At 37.2% G+C, this 17,694-nt stretch overlaps 1 protein-coding gene across 3 annotated transcripts in view; it reads left to right on the forward strand.

Moving 5' to 3' along the window:
* WDR17 (WD repeat domain 17) overlaps positions 1-17,694 on the forward strand; it is a 70,235-nt gene that overhangs the window by 38,367 nt on the left and 14,174 nt on the right. For all 3 annotated transcript variants that reach the window (XM_028099773.2, XM_088021363.1, XM_088021364.1), the window contains 11 exons: positions 503-667; positions 2,785-2,987; positions 3,964-4,113; positions 4,201-4,331; positions 4,630-4,755; positions 5,784-5,939; positions 9,026-9,090; positions 11,521-11,653; positions 12,409-12,500; positions 13,778-13,877; positions 14,701-14,840. In XM_028099773.2, the coding sequence (XP_027955574.2) occupies positions 503-667; positions 2,785-2,987; positions 3,964-4,113; positions 4,201-4,331; positions 4,630-4,755; positions 5,784-5,939; positions 9,026-9,090; positions 11,521-11,653; positions 12,409-12,500; positions 13,778-13,877; positions 14,701-14,840 (1,461 nt within the window). The remainder of the gene's footprint in view (positions 1-502; positions 668-2,784; positions 2,988-3,963; positions 4,114-4,200; positions 4,332-4,629; positions 4,756-5,783; positions 5,940-9,025; positions 9,091-11,520; positions 11,654-12,408; positions 12,501-13,777; positions 13,878-14,700; positions 14,841-17,694) is intronic.

The following is a 17,694-nucleotide window of genomic DNA, read 5'->3' on the forward strand; positions in this document are numbered from 1 at the left end:
CCTGGTCTGGGGGGAGATTTCCCAGCATCCTTCAGGGGAAGCGCAGCAATTTGTACTCATGCCACAGAAAAATTTACCAGTGGTCAGGGCATGCAGTGATTAATAATTCGCTTGCTAGCAAGGAAGCAAATCTCAATCACTCACCATTGGGGACCCTTGTTAAGACCCAACAGTTGTGAAATATAAAGATCTGAGAAATATTCAAGAAGTTATGAATCTGGACATTTTTAAAAAGAACTTATAGAAATATGAATTCCATTATCTCTGATCTAAGATTAAAAACTAAAAATTCAACTGTTTAAAGGAGAATATAAAGAAACTCTTTGCACTAAGGCAGTTTCTGGGAATAATGGTTTTACTTCTGTGAGATTTAGGTCTAACTTCCATTAAGGAAGCAAAAAATTGTAGTTTTAAAAATTAGAACTGTGTACATTTTAAAATTATTGTAACAAATAATATCAATTTTTTTTCATGTTTTAATGTACCATTGATGATGTTTCAGAGACATGATAGCCACTGGCTGTGAAGATAAAAATGTTCGTGTCTATTACATGGCCACCAGCTCTGATCAACCACTGAAAGTATTTAGTGGACATACTGCAAAAGTGTTCCATGTTAAATGGTCTCCTCTGAGCGAAGGAATTCTTTGTAGTGGTTCTGATGATGGGTATGTATTTTTGGATTCTAATTTTTTAGTCCTTAAAATCATAAGCTTTATAATCTTCTAGAAATGTATGTATTTATATGATCCAACTTATGGGTGGAAATATTTTAAATATGTACATATAACAAGGATGTATAAGCAGTTAACAATTACCTAATTGCATTTAACCATAGTAAATTAAATTTTGCCATGCTTATGTTGTTATCATATTCATGATTTCCATTTCCTTACTTGTTTTGCTTATTATGGATGCTTATTTCTATCTTATTAGCAACAGAGTTAACAGAAACAAAAATTTCAAAAGGATCAGATTGGAAAGGGAAAAAAGACCTGAAACAAACAAATCTCTGTAAAATATAGAGAAGAGTTTATTTTTAGTAATGTCCTGATATTTAATATGGAAAACAGCTGTACTCTGTTTTCATTAAGAATAGAAAACAAGATGATGATCATGTATTTTTAGCATGAAGAGAATTTATTTAGAAATGAGTGTGATTTAACATTTTTTTTCTGGGTTTGTGAAAAAGTTACTGAAATCTTGTCTCTATTTTATATTCAAACAGACAAACAAATAGTTTGGTCCCTATTTGAATATGAGATAAATTTAGGTAAGAAAAATCTTAACTTTATGCAGATAGAAATCATACTATACGGTAGCCATAAGTTTAATATTGAATAATTGATTATTTTCATCTTGAAATTTTGACATCCATCCAGATTTCCTAAGAAAAGCAATTGTGAGATTTCTGTGGGTTATCACTGGAAATGTTACTTACAGTAAGGTTATCGTATCCAAGTGAATGAGTTGACTTAGAGATTTTTTTGTCTCTTAACATAGACCTCAGTGTCTAGATTCTATTGCTACATCAAAAAAGGTATAATTTTCAACCATTGTCTAAGAAATATTTGTCAGAAAGATAGCAGTAAGCATTTTACTTAATTATGGTGATGAAACTTGAAAGTCTTTTGTAATTCTGGTTGTTGGTCCCTTTATATGACTATATAGGTGATAACATGCTGTCTAGCACCTTTAAATAATGCTTTTGTACAGTGGGATAGATAAAGCTTTTCTTGTGCTTGACTACAAAATGTAATTATGATGTCAGCCTGATGTTTGCCTAATCTAAATTATGTCATAAAGCAAGAACACCTGTTCTAGTATCTCTTATGATAACATTAAAGTATTTTGATACATCTCACTTTAACATTAGCTTATTTATGAAAGCATGATATTAACCAAAATAACTTCAATGCTAACGTAAGGATTTAGCACAAAATTAGGTTGTGATATGTCTGGACACAGGTACCAGGATAAGGGGAAAAAGAAGTAAGTCTTCATAGCAGAAATAAATATGCCTTAAAGAAATAAAAAAGTATATAATGTATCTCCTTTTGAGTGTAATATAACCTTTGAAGTATTAATATTTTGGCATTGTCAGGTTGATATAAATCTGCAACTAAAAATTATTATGAATTATCCAAGCAAAGTTGGCATTTGGAGGTCTTAAATTGATCCTGAGTTCAAATTTTATTTCAATAACATTTCTACTTTATACAATTGGTAGATTCAAGTAATATCATGAATCCAGTTATATTTAAATTTTGTACTTGATTTTAGAATAACTATAAAATAACTGACCAACTTATTTTATTGACCGAAACATGCAGGAATGATTTGCTCTTTAATAAGAGCATAAAGATGAATTGATTTTTCAAATAATATCCATCATCATACATGCTATATTTTCATGATTTACAAATAATGTGAGTGTTGTTAAATTATTATCTCCATATTGTTAGCAATATTTTTGGCTTTATCTGTTCTGGATATTTCACTTTAAGAAAGAAATTTTTTAAGTCTATAGACTGTGAAATAGTAGATTTAGGATCAGTAGTAAAGGACCAGTTAAAGTAGGGAAACAAAATATTGAAATAGGCTAGCTCTAGCCTAGTTAGTTGTTCATTTTCATCTGCTATAAAGAAAAGAATTGTAACATACCTTGAAACTTAAAATCCTTTTTCAATTTACTGAGAAATAATTGTGCTCCACTAAGAATGTGTCAGTACTTTAGACAAATTATAACTTGAAAGCTTTTATATACATAATATTCTGTTTTCAGTTCTGTTCGAATCTGGGATTATACTCAAGATGCTTGCATAAACATTCTTAGTGGCCACACTGCACCTGTGAGGGGATTAATGTGGAATACTGAGATTCCGTATCTACTCATATCTGGCAGCTGGGACTACACTATAAAAGTATGGGACACTCGAGAAGGAACGTGTTTGGATACTGTTTATGACCATGGTGCAGATGTATACGGTAAAGTGTTTTTCATGCACTTTTAAATTTTGCTGTATTAGTGAAGTTTGTAATCTCTGAGAAATACAGTGTTTTTTTAAGAAACCTTACAGTGTTTCATTTTAAAATAACACTTTCTTATTAAAACTGTACTTGTTTATTATTGAAATATCAGAATACACAGAAGATAATCCAAAATGTCATGAGAGATTATTTGTGTTTCTGTGTGCACACACAGGCACACACATGTGGCTTGGATTTTTCTCCCTTCCTTTACCATCACTCCAGAAGGACGTTGTAAAACAGGAGATCAGTGATAAAGTAGATACAACTTCTCTAGCCATTCCTGTATCTACCCTTGGATATTTAGGAAAATGTTTTGCTTTTTAATATAACAGTAAGTCTTTAAATACAATTAAGCTGAGTGTAGGAATCAGGGTTCTTGTCTTTTGCATGTCACTTTCATTTATAGACCCAAACCTCAATGGGCCTAAGTGGTGAATTAAGTCAAGGCGAAAATGGTTCCTTAGAGAAAGTCACCCCACTCTAGGCACTTATGTCCGTATAGTTTACCTCAGTGGCCTTTCAGCTGAGGCAGAGGAGCTGAGTGTGGGAGAGAATCCTTTTTCTGGATGTTCTAAACTGGAAGGTCCCAACTCTCTTTCTTCTTGTAATTAGAACTTCCGTCCATCTGCCATTACCTCACAGATTGCCATGACTCCATTGGTGTGACAGTATGCTTGCTGCTGAACCAACTGAAATGTAGTTTCAACGTTTTCATCCAGGACCGTTTGCTAATCATTATTCAATTTTGTATTCGTATTTATAGAATATGCTAAATAATATATTATATTCTTGTATCATTTCAGCCGAAATAGAAATGCTACTTCAAAACACTTCTACATAACTTAAATTTTGTAGTTTTATGAGGTACGCATAGATAAATAATATTTTTCAAGGTTTACTTTAGTTGAAATAGGTTTCTTTTTTCCATCAGGTTTGACATGTCATCCGAGCCGCCCCTTCACTATGGCGTCTTGCTCCCGAGATTCTACAGTGAGACTCTGGTCGTTAACACCTTTAATCACTCCTCTACAAATAAATATTCTGGCAGACAGATCTTGGGAAGAAATTATTGGGAACACTGGTATTGAAAATAAGCATCTATTAGATTTTACTTTTAAATAATATCTTACAAGCAATCCTTTCTCACTGGTTTATGTCTGTTCTTTAGATCATGCTCTAGCACAAGGCACTCCTCCTCTATTGTGTGGTAAAGTGTCAAGAGATATTAAACACGAAATAGAGAAACTAACTGGTAATCCTCGAGCAAAAAAACTAAGATGGTTTTCAGAATGTTTATCCGTGAGTATTACAGGAGTTAAGTGTGAACATTTCCCTGTAGTCACAATGAATCATTGCAACTGTTGTCATTATCAGATATTTACGTGTATCATCCCAACTCAGTTGGCCCCTCTGGACATAGCTGGTGCAGAGTAAGGAAGCAAATGGAAACCAGAAACAATAAATGAGATCAAGTATTGTTATTATTTGGTTAATTTTTCAACTTAGATATGCCTGCATCATATTTTTCAAGATGCGAAGTTCTGTGGGGTTTTGAATGCATTATTATATCTTTGGTTATTCTGTATCAACCTTTTAGCCTCCAGGTGGCAGTGACAATTTGTGGAACTTAGTTGCTGTGATCAGAGGGCAGGACGACAGCTTGCTTCCTCAGAACTACTGTAAAGGAATAATGCATTTGAAGCATCTGATTAAATTTAGAACAGTAAGTAAAGTATGCAAGGATCATGTCCTCAAGCAGAAATTATTTTTGCCTTTTCACTGTTGAAATACAAGAATTATTTTGAAAAATTTATAGAATTAGAGTGAGTAGCCTGAAGTAAGTGAACACTGAGGAGATGAATCTTCAGTGAAAACCGATCATGAGAGTCTGAATTATCTGAGACCGGATTAAGGCAGCCTTGGTTCCCATAGGTCGAATCTCATGAATTTCTTCAAAGGTCACTTGGAACTACTTGAAATCCTTTACCCTATTACCAGATGACCATGACATGTGGACCACTCTGACTTTAGTCTCAAGGGCCTGATAGACTGTAGTTTGGGATATGTTTTATTAAAATTGGCCATGTTAGAGCTCTTAATGGATTTCATTTTAAAATTATCAGTGACCTTATGCCTGGAGTGATACCCAGTACCAACACACCAGTGCTGGGACCCGAAAGAGGAAGTAGTTCTTATATTTGCCATAAAATATCATGGTTAATTTAGCTGTTAGACCATGAGAACTGGGCCAGAGATGTGGATTTGAGGGTCACATGAAACAGTCATTTTCATAAAGGAGGACTTTCTGTAGTCACGCCACCACCTAAGGACAACAGCTCTTACCTCTTGCCAGTACAGGAGCCAATTAGAGTGAGCCTGTCATTTTTTATTTTTATTCCAGACTTTTGTACATTTTTTTCCACTAGTTACATATCACTTTATCTCTCATGACCTTTTGGCCCCTGAACTTCTATAGAACCACAGCACCTGGTGAGTTTTAGGGACAATGGGGTTTAGCCTCTCCCTGCCCACACCAGGCACATCCACTCTTTACCCCGCACCCACACCAAAATATTATAGTGGAAGAGGTATCATATTTTATAGAGAAAAAGTATTGATTTTTTAGAATATTTAATTTCCAGTGCTACGTGCTTTTAAAATACGTGCCCCTGTAATGCTTTTATGATCATCTGTTATCATCAGCTCTTGTATAACAAAATTTAGAAAATTTTATTTTCTTTTTTTAACCAGTCTGAAGCCCAAGAATTGACGACAGTCAAGATGTCTAAATTTGGTGGTGGTATTGGTGTCCCCACTAAGGAGGAAAGGCTGAAGGAAGCTGCTGATATACATTTGAGATTAGGACAAATTCAGAGATACTGTGAACTGATGGTTGAACTTGGAGAGGTAAAGTGCTAAAATCAGTGAGTTTAACAAAGTATTCTAAGTCTTGGTGAAATGCTAAAGGTTAAGCTTCTCATTTTCCAGATCTGTTTGCTTCTCTGCTGGTCTGGTATCAGGTGTATATCTGAGCAGTACTTCTCAAAGTGAGATCCCCTGGGCTAGAAGCATCAGTGTTGCTTGGGAACGTGTTAGACATGCATGTACCACCCCACACCTACAGAATCAGAAACCCCGGGGATGTAGCCCAATGATCTGTGTTTTTACAAGCCCTCCACGTTATTCACATGCATGCTAAGGTTTGGGAATCACTGCCCTAGGGTAGGCTCTTTGATACCCCGTAAATATCCATGTTGGCTGAGTTGCACACAGTGGGCTCCCCTTTGCTAATACTGTTTGTCATGACTAAACCCCACACTGACCAGAAGGGTTCCATTGAGGACCATCTGGTGGAAGATGCTTCTAAGGCACATCTTCTTGTTTAGAGGACTGATTCAACAAAACAGAGTTTTCAAAAGAGGTTAAGATGAATCTATCCTATTAAAATTCAGGGTAGTGGTTCTTTTGAAGAGTGGGTGGTAAATGAAATAGAACAGAAGGGAGAAGGAGCTTCGTTTCTTGATCCAGGTGCTGGTTACTTGAGTGTATTCAGTTTGTGCAAATTTATGAAGCTTTTCATTTTTATGCACAGCCATTTTCGCTCAAGAAAAATTCTCCCACCCCTCCAAAAAAAAAAATTAGAATGGCATGGACTCATTTCATAGTTGATCATTTTGAAAAGCTCTGTTAGTTAATTTTATAATTATAAAGCATGCTATTAAGTGTATTAATAAATAGTATAAAGTAAAACTAAGCAATAAAGTTACATTAAAATATATCAAAATTAAATTTAACTCACCTTTTTATTCCCCCATATGCTAGAGGCCAATAATGAATTACTGCTTGACCTAAGACAAAATGTCATTTTAAAATGTTACTGAAAAGGAAGGGGTGTGTGGGTGGCTCAGTTGGTTAAGCGTCTGACTCTTGATTTTGGCTCAGGTCATGATCTCGGGGTCATAAGATTGAGCCCCAAGTCTGGCTCTGTGCTGGGTGTGGAGCCTACTTAAGATCCTCTCTCCCTCCGCCTCTGCCCCACCCACCTCCATGGCTCTTGTGCATGCACTCTCTCTCTCTCTCACTCTAAAGAAATTAAAGAAAAAATTTTTAAAGATATTGTAAACTATAAAGTGTTTAGGAGCAGTATAAAAATTTTACTTCTGAAGAAGTTGAGGTTTGTCTTAAAAGTTACCCTTTTAACAAGGCTCTATTAGAATATCTATCAAAAGTCAAGGAGAAAAAGAATAAATAAATTTTGACAGAATACTAAATCTTCATTTTCCTCAGTTTTATATCTGGGTATATATATTTTAAGCTATATTTAATTCAAATTTAATTAAAGATGCTTTAATAAAGTACTTCTGGAGCTTAAGAATTTTGTTGTTGTGCAGTTTCATTAATGTTCTTAATGATCTGAAAAACTGTGCTCACAATCCTTGAGAAATAGGAATCTCCTTGTAATTGTTCATGGTCACCTCATTCCGTAGTTTCTGTTTCTCTGAGATTAATACTATGAGGTTAGGAAAACATTTAATCTTTTTACCTACAAGACATGTTTTTATAGAAAAATCTTGATGATTTCTAAGTTAATTTAACCAACATTTTAACTTCTTTCTTCCATTTGCCTCTACTATAATAAAAGCAAAAATTCCCTAAAAGTATATTTTAGATTACTTTTTTTAAAAAAAGGTAACATGACTACAAATAATGTAGTATTAAAAATCACCCATTTTAAATCGGAGGGGGAGAACAAACCAGGAGAGACGATGGACTCTGAGAAACAAACTGAGGGTTCTGGAGGGGAGGGGGGTGGGGGATGGGTTAGCCTGGTGATGGGTATTAAAGAGGGCACATTCTGCGTGGAGCACTGGGTGTTATGCACAAACAATGAATCATGGAACACTACATCAAAAACTAATGATGTAATGTATGGTGATTAACATAATATTTTTAAAAAATTACCCATTTTGTACACCCGACACTAATATTACACTGTATGTTAACTGGAATTTAAATAAAAACTAAAAAAAAAAGTTACCTATTTAAAATTTAACCTATTATTTTCAAGCTAATTACCAATTTTCTAGCCTTAATTGCAGTAGAATTCTGTTTGGGAGAGCCTTAATTAAAATGAAGCTTAGATTCATGTTGTGATATTTCAGAATACTTTACCTTCATCTCCCTTCTAGACGTGAGTTCAGTGAAATCTATATTTCCATATAATTGTCCACTTACCTTGACTGAACAATGATCTTCTTTAATAACAGTCCAATTTTTAAAATGTGAAGGTCGGTATTATCAACTATAAAGGAAGAAGTGACAAGAAATAAAGTTTATAAAAAACAAGGAAAGAATAAAAATAGAAATGTCTTATTTGTTAAACAGAAGTGACAGTGTAGTAAAAATTTCAGTATGTATTATTTTGAACATAGATTACCATAGAACAGATTACTCTGAGGTTGTGTCAGAAGATGAGTTAATATATTTTTCAAACTACATACTTTAGTTACTACTCTTCTCCTTCCTTCACTCTGCCCCCTGCTCTCTAGGTTTGGGATTTTCCCTGCTAAATAATACAATTTATATATCTTACTTTATCTTAAAATGTGGTATATTTATACTCTGTGGAATGCATCAGGTAGAATACAAAAATATTCCTGGAAATCCAAACACACTAGAAACTCGTATTATACATGTGAGTTCATTAAAAAAAAAAGAAAGTCCATTAAGAGTTAGTGCAATCGGGGCACCTGGGTGGCTGAGTCGGTTAAGCATCTGCCTTCAGCTCAGGTCATGATCAGGTCAGCAGTCCCAGGATCGAGTCCCGCGTTGGGCTCCCTGCTTAGCTGGGAGTCTGTTTCTCCCTCTGCCCCTCCCCTGGCTTGTGCTCTCTCTCACACTCTCTTCTCTTTCAAATAAATAAATAATATCTTAAAAAAAAAAGAGTGCAATCAAAATAGACCTGTTTTTGCCTTTCTTTTCTTCTGTTCTAGTGGGACAAAGCCTTGTCAGTTGCACCAGGGGTGTCTGTGAAATACTGGAAGAAGTTGATGCAGAGGTAAAGAGAGTGTGTCCAAATATATGTTTTAAAATATGTTAAAAAGGAAGCAGTATATAAATACAATAGCAGCTTTTGAGATTTTTTTTAATGTTATGTTGTCTTTAAAAATAGCTGAATTTTATGTCTACTAATACAGTGAATTAAATGAATCGGTTACAAGTCATTTTGGTGTTCTTATATTTGACCTGACATCTGAAGGAGACAGTGGAAGGCAGTTTTTCCCATGTCAGTGGAGGGACTGACAGATCAGTAAACATACTTATTGGTTAATATATTGCTATTGAAATATAAGTGATAAGATTTTCTGACGGTTACCAAAAGTTCACAGAATACTTATTCTATAAGTAATCTCAGAAATTCTCTCTGGACACTAGTCCCTGCCATCTCCTCTCCATGAATATAAAGGAGGAACTGATGACTGAGAAGACTTTCTGAGATGTATTCATCTCTTATGGCTGCTACGACAAAGTACCATCAACTGGTTGGCTTAGAACAACGGATATTCATTCTCTCACAGCCCTGGAGGCTAGAGGTCCAATATCAGGTTGCAGGAAAGATTGGTTCCTACTGAAGGCTCTGAGAAACACTCAGTTCCATGCTTCTCCCCCAGCTTCTGGTGGTTACTGGCAATCCTTGGCATTTACTGACTCATGGATGCATCACTCCAACGCCTGCTTTGTTTTCACAGGGTGTTATTCCCTCTGTGTCTCTGTGTTCACATTTCCATTTTTCTTTGAGAATACCAGTCATATTAGATTTAGGGTCTACCCTAAACCGGTATTACTCCATCTTAACTGATTACATTGGCTAAGACCATAATTCCAAATAAGGTTACACCTGTAGATATCATGGCTTCCTACTTCAACATATCTTTTGGGCAGACACATTTCAACTCACAACATAAGACTGTTTTCTATTCTATTCATTCAGTGAATATTTATTTAGTTAGTGTTCACTTTGTGCCAGTCGCTGTGCTAAAGCCTGTAGAGTACTGTTTAACGAGTAATGCATCAGAAGTTTTGACTTTCTCTCATGGGACATGATTTAGAAACAAATTCAACTGCAGCTCACATGTACAAATAAAAATCTGTCAGAGGCTAAGCATGAAATGCAGAAGGTTAACAAACATATCTGCCATGGGAAAGTAGACTGTTCCCCAGTGCCTGCTTTCCCAGTGGTAAGTTTATCAACAGGCTGGCTCGAGCCCCCACACTGTAGGCTCCCCATCTTAAGTCCTAAGAATCCCAAATAACTCCAGGTTCCTGTACCCCCACTGCACAGTTGTGAATGTCATCCCTCCCACTGAAACCTTAAAGTCAAGTTAACAGATGATGTTTATTTCACAAAACAATTTTGTTTCAACCTCAGCAAAAACTATTTCATTTATTTTGGGAAACCAGCACCTGATTTTCTCTGCTCCTTAATTCACATGGTGGCCGGAAAATGGTCTTCCCACAATGACACAACTGACAGTATCTCAGCCCTAGTTCCTAGGAAGGAGATGTTATTCCTACAACAAGGAGATCAGGGTCACATGGTTAAAAACATAGTTGTTGGGGAGAACGCCAGTGACCCTGTGAATGGGAGACTGTTAACAGTGAGCTGGGGAAACAAAAACTGTCTGCTACACCTGTCCAAAGATTGGTAGTTAATGTAGTTTAATGCAAATGCCAGCATAAGTTAAATAGACCGGATTAGTTTTCAACGAAACTGTAAGAGGTGAATTAATTTGGTTGATCATTGGGAAACTACCTGGGACTTAGTTAGGAAAAGAGAAAGAGAGACAGAGCAGACATACTTATACCCTTCATCATCTCCAAGATCAGGATCCTGTTTTTCCCTCACATATGAGGAGCATTATTTTTTTAAACTACCTTGCTTGGGGCACTCATAATATTCTGTATTTTATTATCAATTCTTATACTCTTATATTGTCTTTTTTAATGATTTTAAACTACTTATATTTAGAAGCTCTCCATTCATTGTTATGATCACTAAAACATTTAAAATTCTATTGTCTGTAATGAAGCAGACACCTGTGTGTTTATTAATGCAGTTGAAAGTGGATAACCCATCACACATATCTAGTTTACAACTTATTTTCAGAAAATATATTGCTCATTTTAATAGATAAGCTACATTCATTTTAAGACCTAAAATGTTCTGTGGGCATTTAAAAATATGAAAATATGTAGTGTTCTAAGAGAAAGCAAGTATCTATTGTATTTATTATTCCGAAAACTTTTGTCTTCCATATCTGATTTGATTATAAAATCTGAGGCTTTTAGAAAAGGATGTGCAAAAGGGCTTATGAACTCTACCACATATTTTGAATATTTGAATGTTTCAGATATTTCAGAAAATCTCAGTCCAACCTAGAACCTTGAAATTAGTGTATTATAAAAGAAATTGTTCTTATTTTATTAGGAGAGCAGATCAATTAATCCAGGAAGATAAGGATGATGTCGTTCCATACTGCATTGCCATTGGTGATGTGAAAAAATTAGCCAACTTTTTTATGTCGAGAGGTCAGCTTAAAGAAGCTCTGCTTATTGCACAGGTACAACAATGTAACTACACAAACTCCGCGCCTGGGTGTGTGGGTGTGTGGAAGGAAGGCTCCACATGATCCAGAGTTGTAGACGGCTTGGCTTTTGCCCACCTCCCAGCCGTCTCTGTCCACATTGCAGTCACACAGTCTGGTCACACCGAATGTACTTTAGACCTACAAGCATCCCTGAAGTCTGATCTTTTGTGTGCTGATGAATGTCAGGTGTGGTTGAGCAGCTTTTTCTAGTAGCCATGTACTTATAGATACAAAGGGAGTTCACCTTTTTTCCCCCAAATTCTAAGGGTATCTTCAAATTGTATAGATTTCAAACACGATTTGAGTGAGCAGTTGATCCTTGAACAACACAGAGGTTAGCGGTACTGAACACCCACCCAGTCAGAAATCCACATACAAGTTTTGACTCTCCCAAAACTTACCTACTGAAAGCCTACTGTTGACCAGAAGCTTTACTGAAAACATAGTCGATTAACGTATGTTTTCTTTATGTATTGCATACTGTATCATTACAATAAAGTAAGCTAGGGGTAGAAATGTTATTAGGAAAATCATAAGGAAGAGAAAATACATTTACAGGATTGTACTGTATTTATTGAAAAAAAAAAAAGTCTGCATGTAAGTGGACCCATGCAGTTCAAACTCATGTTGTTCAAGGGTCAACTGTACTTTGATCAAAATAATATTCTGAAATTGGTCAGCTATCAGCAATTAGCTAAAAATTAATTAAAGATTTCATTAAATTCCAGGCTGCTTGTGAGGGAAACATACAGACCTTACATGTTTCTACACCGAAAGGATCTTCATATTCTGATGATATCTACAAGGAAGACTTTAATGAGTGAGCATTTTATTCTTTGCGTGGGGTCATATTTTAATGGTTGACTTCCCTGTAGGAGGTTTTGAGAGCCATGCAGTTCATCTTTCTCTGCATACAGAGGGCTTGGCTGGGTCACCTCATTTCACCACAGTCCCGCTCTATCTCGGCCCCTCCCTACATGAACAGGGCAACCTCAGGCAGGGAGAGACGGACATGCAGCCTATGCACCTTTTGTGGCGGTTCCAGAGGGGCAGAATGCATTTCAGTAGAGAGATTGCAAATAAAGCCCCTAAGTACTTAAATACTTAAAAACTGATCAAACCTGTTTAAGGAAGGAGGGGCAGTGAAAATACAGGTGTGCTGTTTATTAATGTTTCACTGTAAAGTCAGTGTAGATAATTGTTCATAATCCCAAGACCTCAGAGTTAGTGTTGGGAATAAAATTTAGGCTCCTTTTAAAGAAGAAATCCAGTTACATATGTTCTTAAAAGAAATGGAAGTTAGAATTCTTCAGCCTTTTGACTTTTGTAAAATTTAATAATCTACTTTCCCGTGCCACATCTATTGGCTCCAATTATTGCTCTAGAAAATTGGATATTTAAACTTTTAAAGTAAAAAGTCGTAAAATGTTAAGCAAATAATGTGTGGCGACCAACATACTCCTTCCTGGTTCTTTGCTGTTATTCTCTGCCATTTCTTTCTTTCTTTCTTCCTTTCTTTCCTTCTTTTTTAAGATTTTATTTATTTGTCAGAGAGCAAGAGAGCACAAGCAGGGGGAGCGGCAGAGGGAGAAGCAGGCTTCCCGCTGAGCGGAGAGCCCGATGTGGGGCTCGATCCCAGGACCCTGGGATCATGACCTGAGCCAAAGGCAGACGCTTAACTGACTGAGCCACCCAGGCGCCCCTGTTCTCTCTCATTTCTAGACTTGAATGTACACTACCTGTATTTTGTGTCACCACCTAAATTCTGAAAAGTTACCGTTCAACCTATAACCCTTCTAAGGTTGACTGTCCCTATAGCTGAGTTATAAATGATTCAGTGTAGGATGGTAAATTTTGAAAGTTAGGCTTTTCTTCTGACATTTGTGGGGGAGGGGAGCCCACTTATCAGTTTGTCTGCCAAGCCTGCTTTCCTGCCTTTTTTTTTTTTTTTACCAAAAATTGGTCTTTATACTTGAATCAAAGAGATCAAATTAAATCCGATTTTATCCTTTAATCAGCTTGTTATAAAAGGGCATTAGCCCATTTAATGGTGGAATCTTTGCGTTTATAGAGAATGTATACTTTTTTCTTTTCTAGACTCCTGCACAAAGTCAGTGAAGAACTGGCTGAGTGGTATTTTCAGGACGGTCGTGCCGTGCTTGCGGCGTGTTGCCAGCTAGCTGTGGATAACACTGAGGTACGCTCCACGGCGGTGAATGTGGATGAGAAGCTCTTAAGATGTGTCATGGTGTGTGGAAAAAATACGGCAACTTCTGTGTGAGATCTGATTGTACATGCTTTCCAAGCCTGAGCTTCCATGCCTCCTAAAAGCACACATAAACTCTAGAGACTATGAGATCTTTTTTTTTTTTTCAATTTATTTTTATCACAAGATACACTTTTGTAACAACCTTACTTTAGGTATTTCATCCTATGTGAGAAGCAGTAATGTGGTCAAGGGAAAAATCTCTGGACTGGGACTCAGAATACCTGACTTTTGGAAAGCACTTATTTTTAAGTATACTTTAGTATATTCTTCACAAGTTATGTTTTTAAGGTATTTTCCATTTGACCCACTAATCTAATAAGAATGTGAAGTAAAGATGGATTCTATTTTGCATGTATCCTTAGATATAGTATATTTAAGAGATAATTGGTAACCATTGCACACTATTGAAAAAGCTTTTAAGAATTTACATTGTTTTGTGATAGATTGAAGGACATGTTGAGGATATGGCAGAAAGACTGTTATTAATTAATTATAAAAATATTACTAAGGGTTTTAAACTTAAATTCTGACCTTATAAAAATTTCCTGTATGTCCTTTTATCACGAGCTTTTCCACCTGGAAATTGCATTTATACTTATATAAGTACTTTATAGGAATATGGCATTCAATATTTCATAAGAATGATTGATTATAGGTTAGTACTACTTTATCTACTTTATGAGCTTGGCGGGGAATGATGATCCAATCCAGCATCTGTGAAACTGAAGGAATTATTTTCTTATTGAGCAAGCTTGCTATGGCATACCTGATTCGCGGGAATGAGCTAGAGTTGGCCGTGTGTGTGGGCACAGTGCTGGGGGACGCTGCAGCACCCGCGACCCATTATGCCCTGGAATTGTTGGCAAGAAAATGCATGATGACTCCAACATGGTAAGATTTTCTAAATTCAAAGAATGATTCTATAGTGATGGAATATGTTTTTTTAATATCATAAGTTGCAATAGATGTGTGTTGGGAGAATACAGCATCTCCTTTTTTTAAAATAAAAGCAGACTGTGGGAGGAAACCATGCTATGACAAGGAAGTAACAGTGGGAACTACCCTGGTTATATAAGGAAATCTTCCACGACCCATTCTGACGCAGGGCAGACGGAACTCCATGATCGTTTAAGCACACAAAACATCACGAGAATAAATGCGCGCTGCTTAAGAGAATCAGGACCACACATTTCCACATTTTAAATTCTACCTCTCTGCCCTCATTCTTGTTGGATCTTGTGTCTTAGTTTAAGGTTTGGAAAATAAAGTCACTTTTCTAATGGAGAGTCGTAACGTGGTTTAGCCGGAGACTTGGAACTGGCCATTTCCCCAAACCTGAGCAGCACGCTTAGAAATTGACCCTGGGAAGGCCCTGTCACAGCAGTTCTCATTCCCGTCTGCAGTGCCCTGATTTCAGGGCAGGCAGTCCTTCCTTATGGAGCCACTCAGGAGAGAGACGATGCTGACAGTCAATAGGTGGTTGTTGAATAAAGGTGATTTTAGATTTTTATCTTCTCCTTCCCCAAGTACTTAGAACCTCAAGGAGTTTCTAAGTGAACTTATTTCTCAGGTCCTGCACCTCTTCCCACCTTACACCCCATGCACATACATACCACTCTTACAGTGGAGCTAGACAGACTCCACTGTTGAATTCTACAGATAATAATAATATTAATAATAAGGACAGTTAACTAACCCTTCTATGCTGCTTACTCTATGCCATGCACTGTTTTAAGCACTTTACATGTAATAACTCACTAGATAACTATGCTGTTGATATTGATTTGTCTCAGGTCTCAGTCAGTGCTGGAGCCAAGATTCAAGGTTACATAAACTGGCTGCAAAGTTTGCACTTAGCTACTGTCTTAGTAGACTTACTAAGTAGACTTAGCAGACTACGACAACAAAATGTCCCAGACTGGGTGGCTTATAAACAACAGAAATTTGTTTCTCACAGTTCTGGAGGCTGAGAAGGCTAAGGTCAAGATGCTGGAAGATTTGGTGTCTGATGAGAGCTGGCTTCCTGGGTCATCACTGGCCATCTTCTTGCTCTGCTCACTTGTGGAAGGAGCTAGCTAGTTTCTGAGGGCACTAATCCCATTCATGAGGGCTCAGCCCTCAGGACCTAATCACCTCCCAAAGGTCCCACTTCTAAATGCCATTATATTGGGGATTAGGTTTCGATATAGGACTTTGGGGGGCAACATAAGCATCCAGTCTCTGGGTCAGCTATCATGCTATCCCACCTCCTTAATCTGTGGCTAAGTCAGCAAAAGAGCAACACTTCCCATTTTCCTTTTCTTTCTGGATCTGGGGGCTTCACAGTGAATCAGGAATCTCAGGGGTTTTATAATTTTTTACCATATCTTATGATAAGAGCTCCCTCCCCACAAGCAAGGGCAAAATGAACTATTGGGATTTCATCAAGGTAAAAGGCTTTTGCACAGCAAAAGAAACAGTCCACAAAACCAAAAGACACCCGACAGAATGGGAGAACATATTTGCGAATGACATATCAGATAAAGGGCTAGTATCCAAAATCTATAAAGAACTTCTTAAACTCAACACCCAAAGAACAAATGATCCAATCAAGAAATGGGCAGAAGACATGAACAGACATTTTTCCAAAGAAGACGTCCAAATGGCCAACAGACACATGAACAAGTGCTCAACATCACTCGGCATCAGGGAGATCCAAATCAAAACCTCAGTGAGATACCACCTCACACCAGTCAGAATGGCTAAAATTAACAAGTCAGGAAACCACAGATTTTGGCGGAGATGTGGAGAAAGGGGAACCCTCCTACGCTGTTGGTGGGAATGCAAGCTGGTGCAGCCATTCTGGAAAACAGTATGGAGATTCCTCAAACAGTTGAAAATAGAGCTACCCTATGATCCAGCAATTGCACTACTGGGTATTTACCATAAAGATACAAATGTAGGGATCCGAAGGGGTATGTGCACCCCGATGTTTATAGCAGCAGTGTCCACAATAGCCAAACTGTGGAAAGAGCCAAGATGTCCATCGACAGATGAATGGATAAAGAAGATGTGGTATACACACACACAGACACACACACACACACACACACACACACACACACACACACACACACGCAATGGAATATTATGCAGCCATCAAAAGGAATGAAATCTTGCCATTTGCAACGATGTAGATGGAACTGGAGGGTGTTATGCTGAGCGGAATAAGTCAATCAGAGAAAGACATGTATCATATGACCTCACTGATATGAGGAATTCTTAATCTCAGGAAACAAACTGAGGGTTGCTGGAATGGTGGTGGGGTGGGAGGGATGGAGTGGCTGGGTGATAGACACTGGGGAGGGTATGTGCTATGGTGAGCGCTGTGAATTGTGCAAGACTGTTGAATCACAGATCTGTCCTTCTGAAACAAATAATGCAATATATGTTAAGAAAAAAAAAAGAAGAAGATAGCAGGAGGGGAAGAATGAAGGGGGGCATATCGGAGGGGGAGATGAACCATGAGAGACGATGGACTCTGAAAAACAAACAAGGCTCTAGAGGGGAGGGGGGTGGGAAGATGGGTTAGCCTGGTGATGGGTATTAAAGAGGGCACGTTCTGCATGGAGCACTGGGTGTTATGCACAAACAATGAATCATGGAACACTACATCCAAAACTATGTAATGTATGGTGATTAACATAACAATAAAAAATTTAAAAGAGCTCCCTCCCCCAACCCAAATGTAGTGGCCCCCCCCAAT

The sequence above is a fragment of the Eumetopias jubatus genome, unplaced genomic scaffold, assembly GCF_037043125.1.
Source record: "Eumetopias jubatus isolate StellerSeaLion01/CBP00866 unplaced genomic scaffold, mEumJub1_p1.0 scaffold_2, whole genome shotgun sequence".
In the NCBI taxonomy this organism is placed as follows: Eukaryota; Metazoa; Chordata; class Mammalia; order Carnivora; family Otariidae; genus Eumetopias; species Eumetopias jubatus.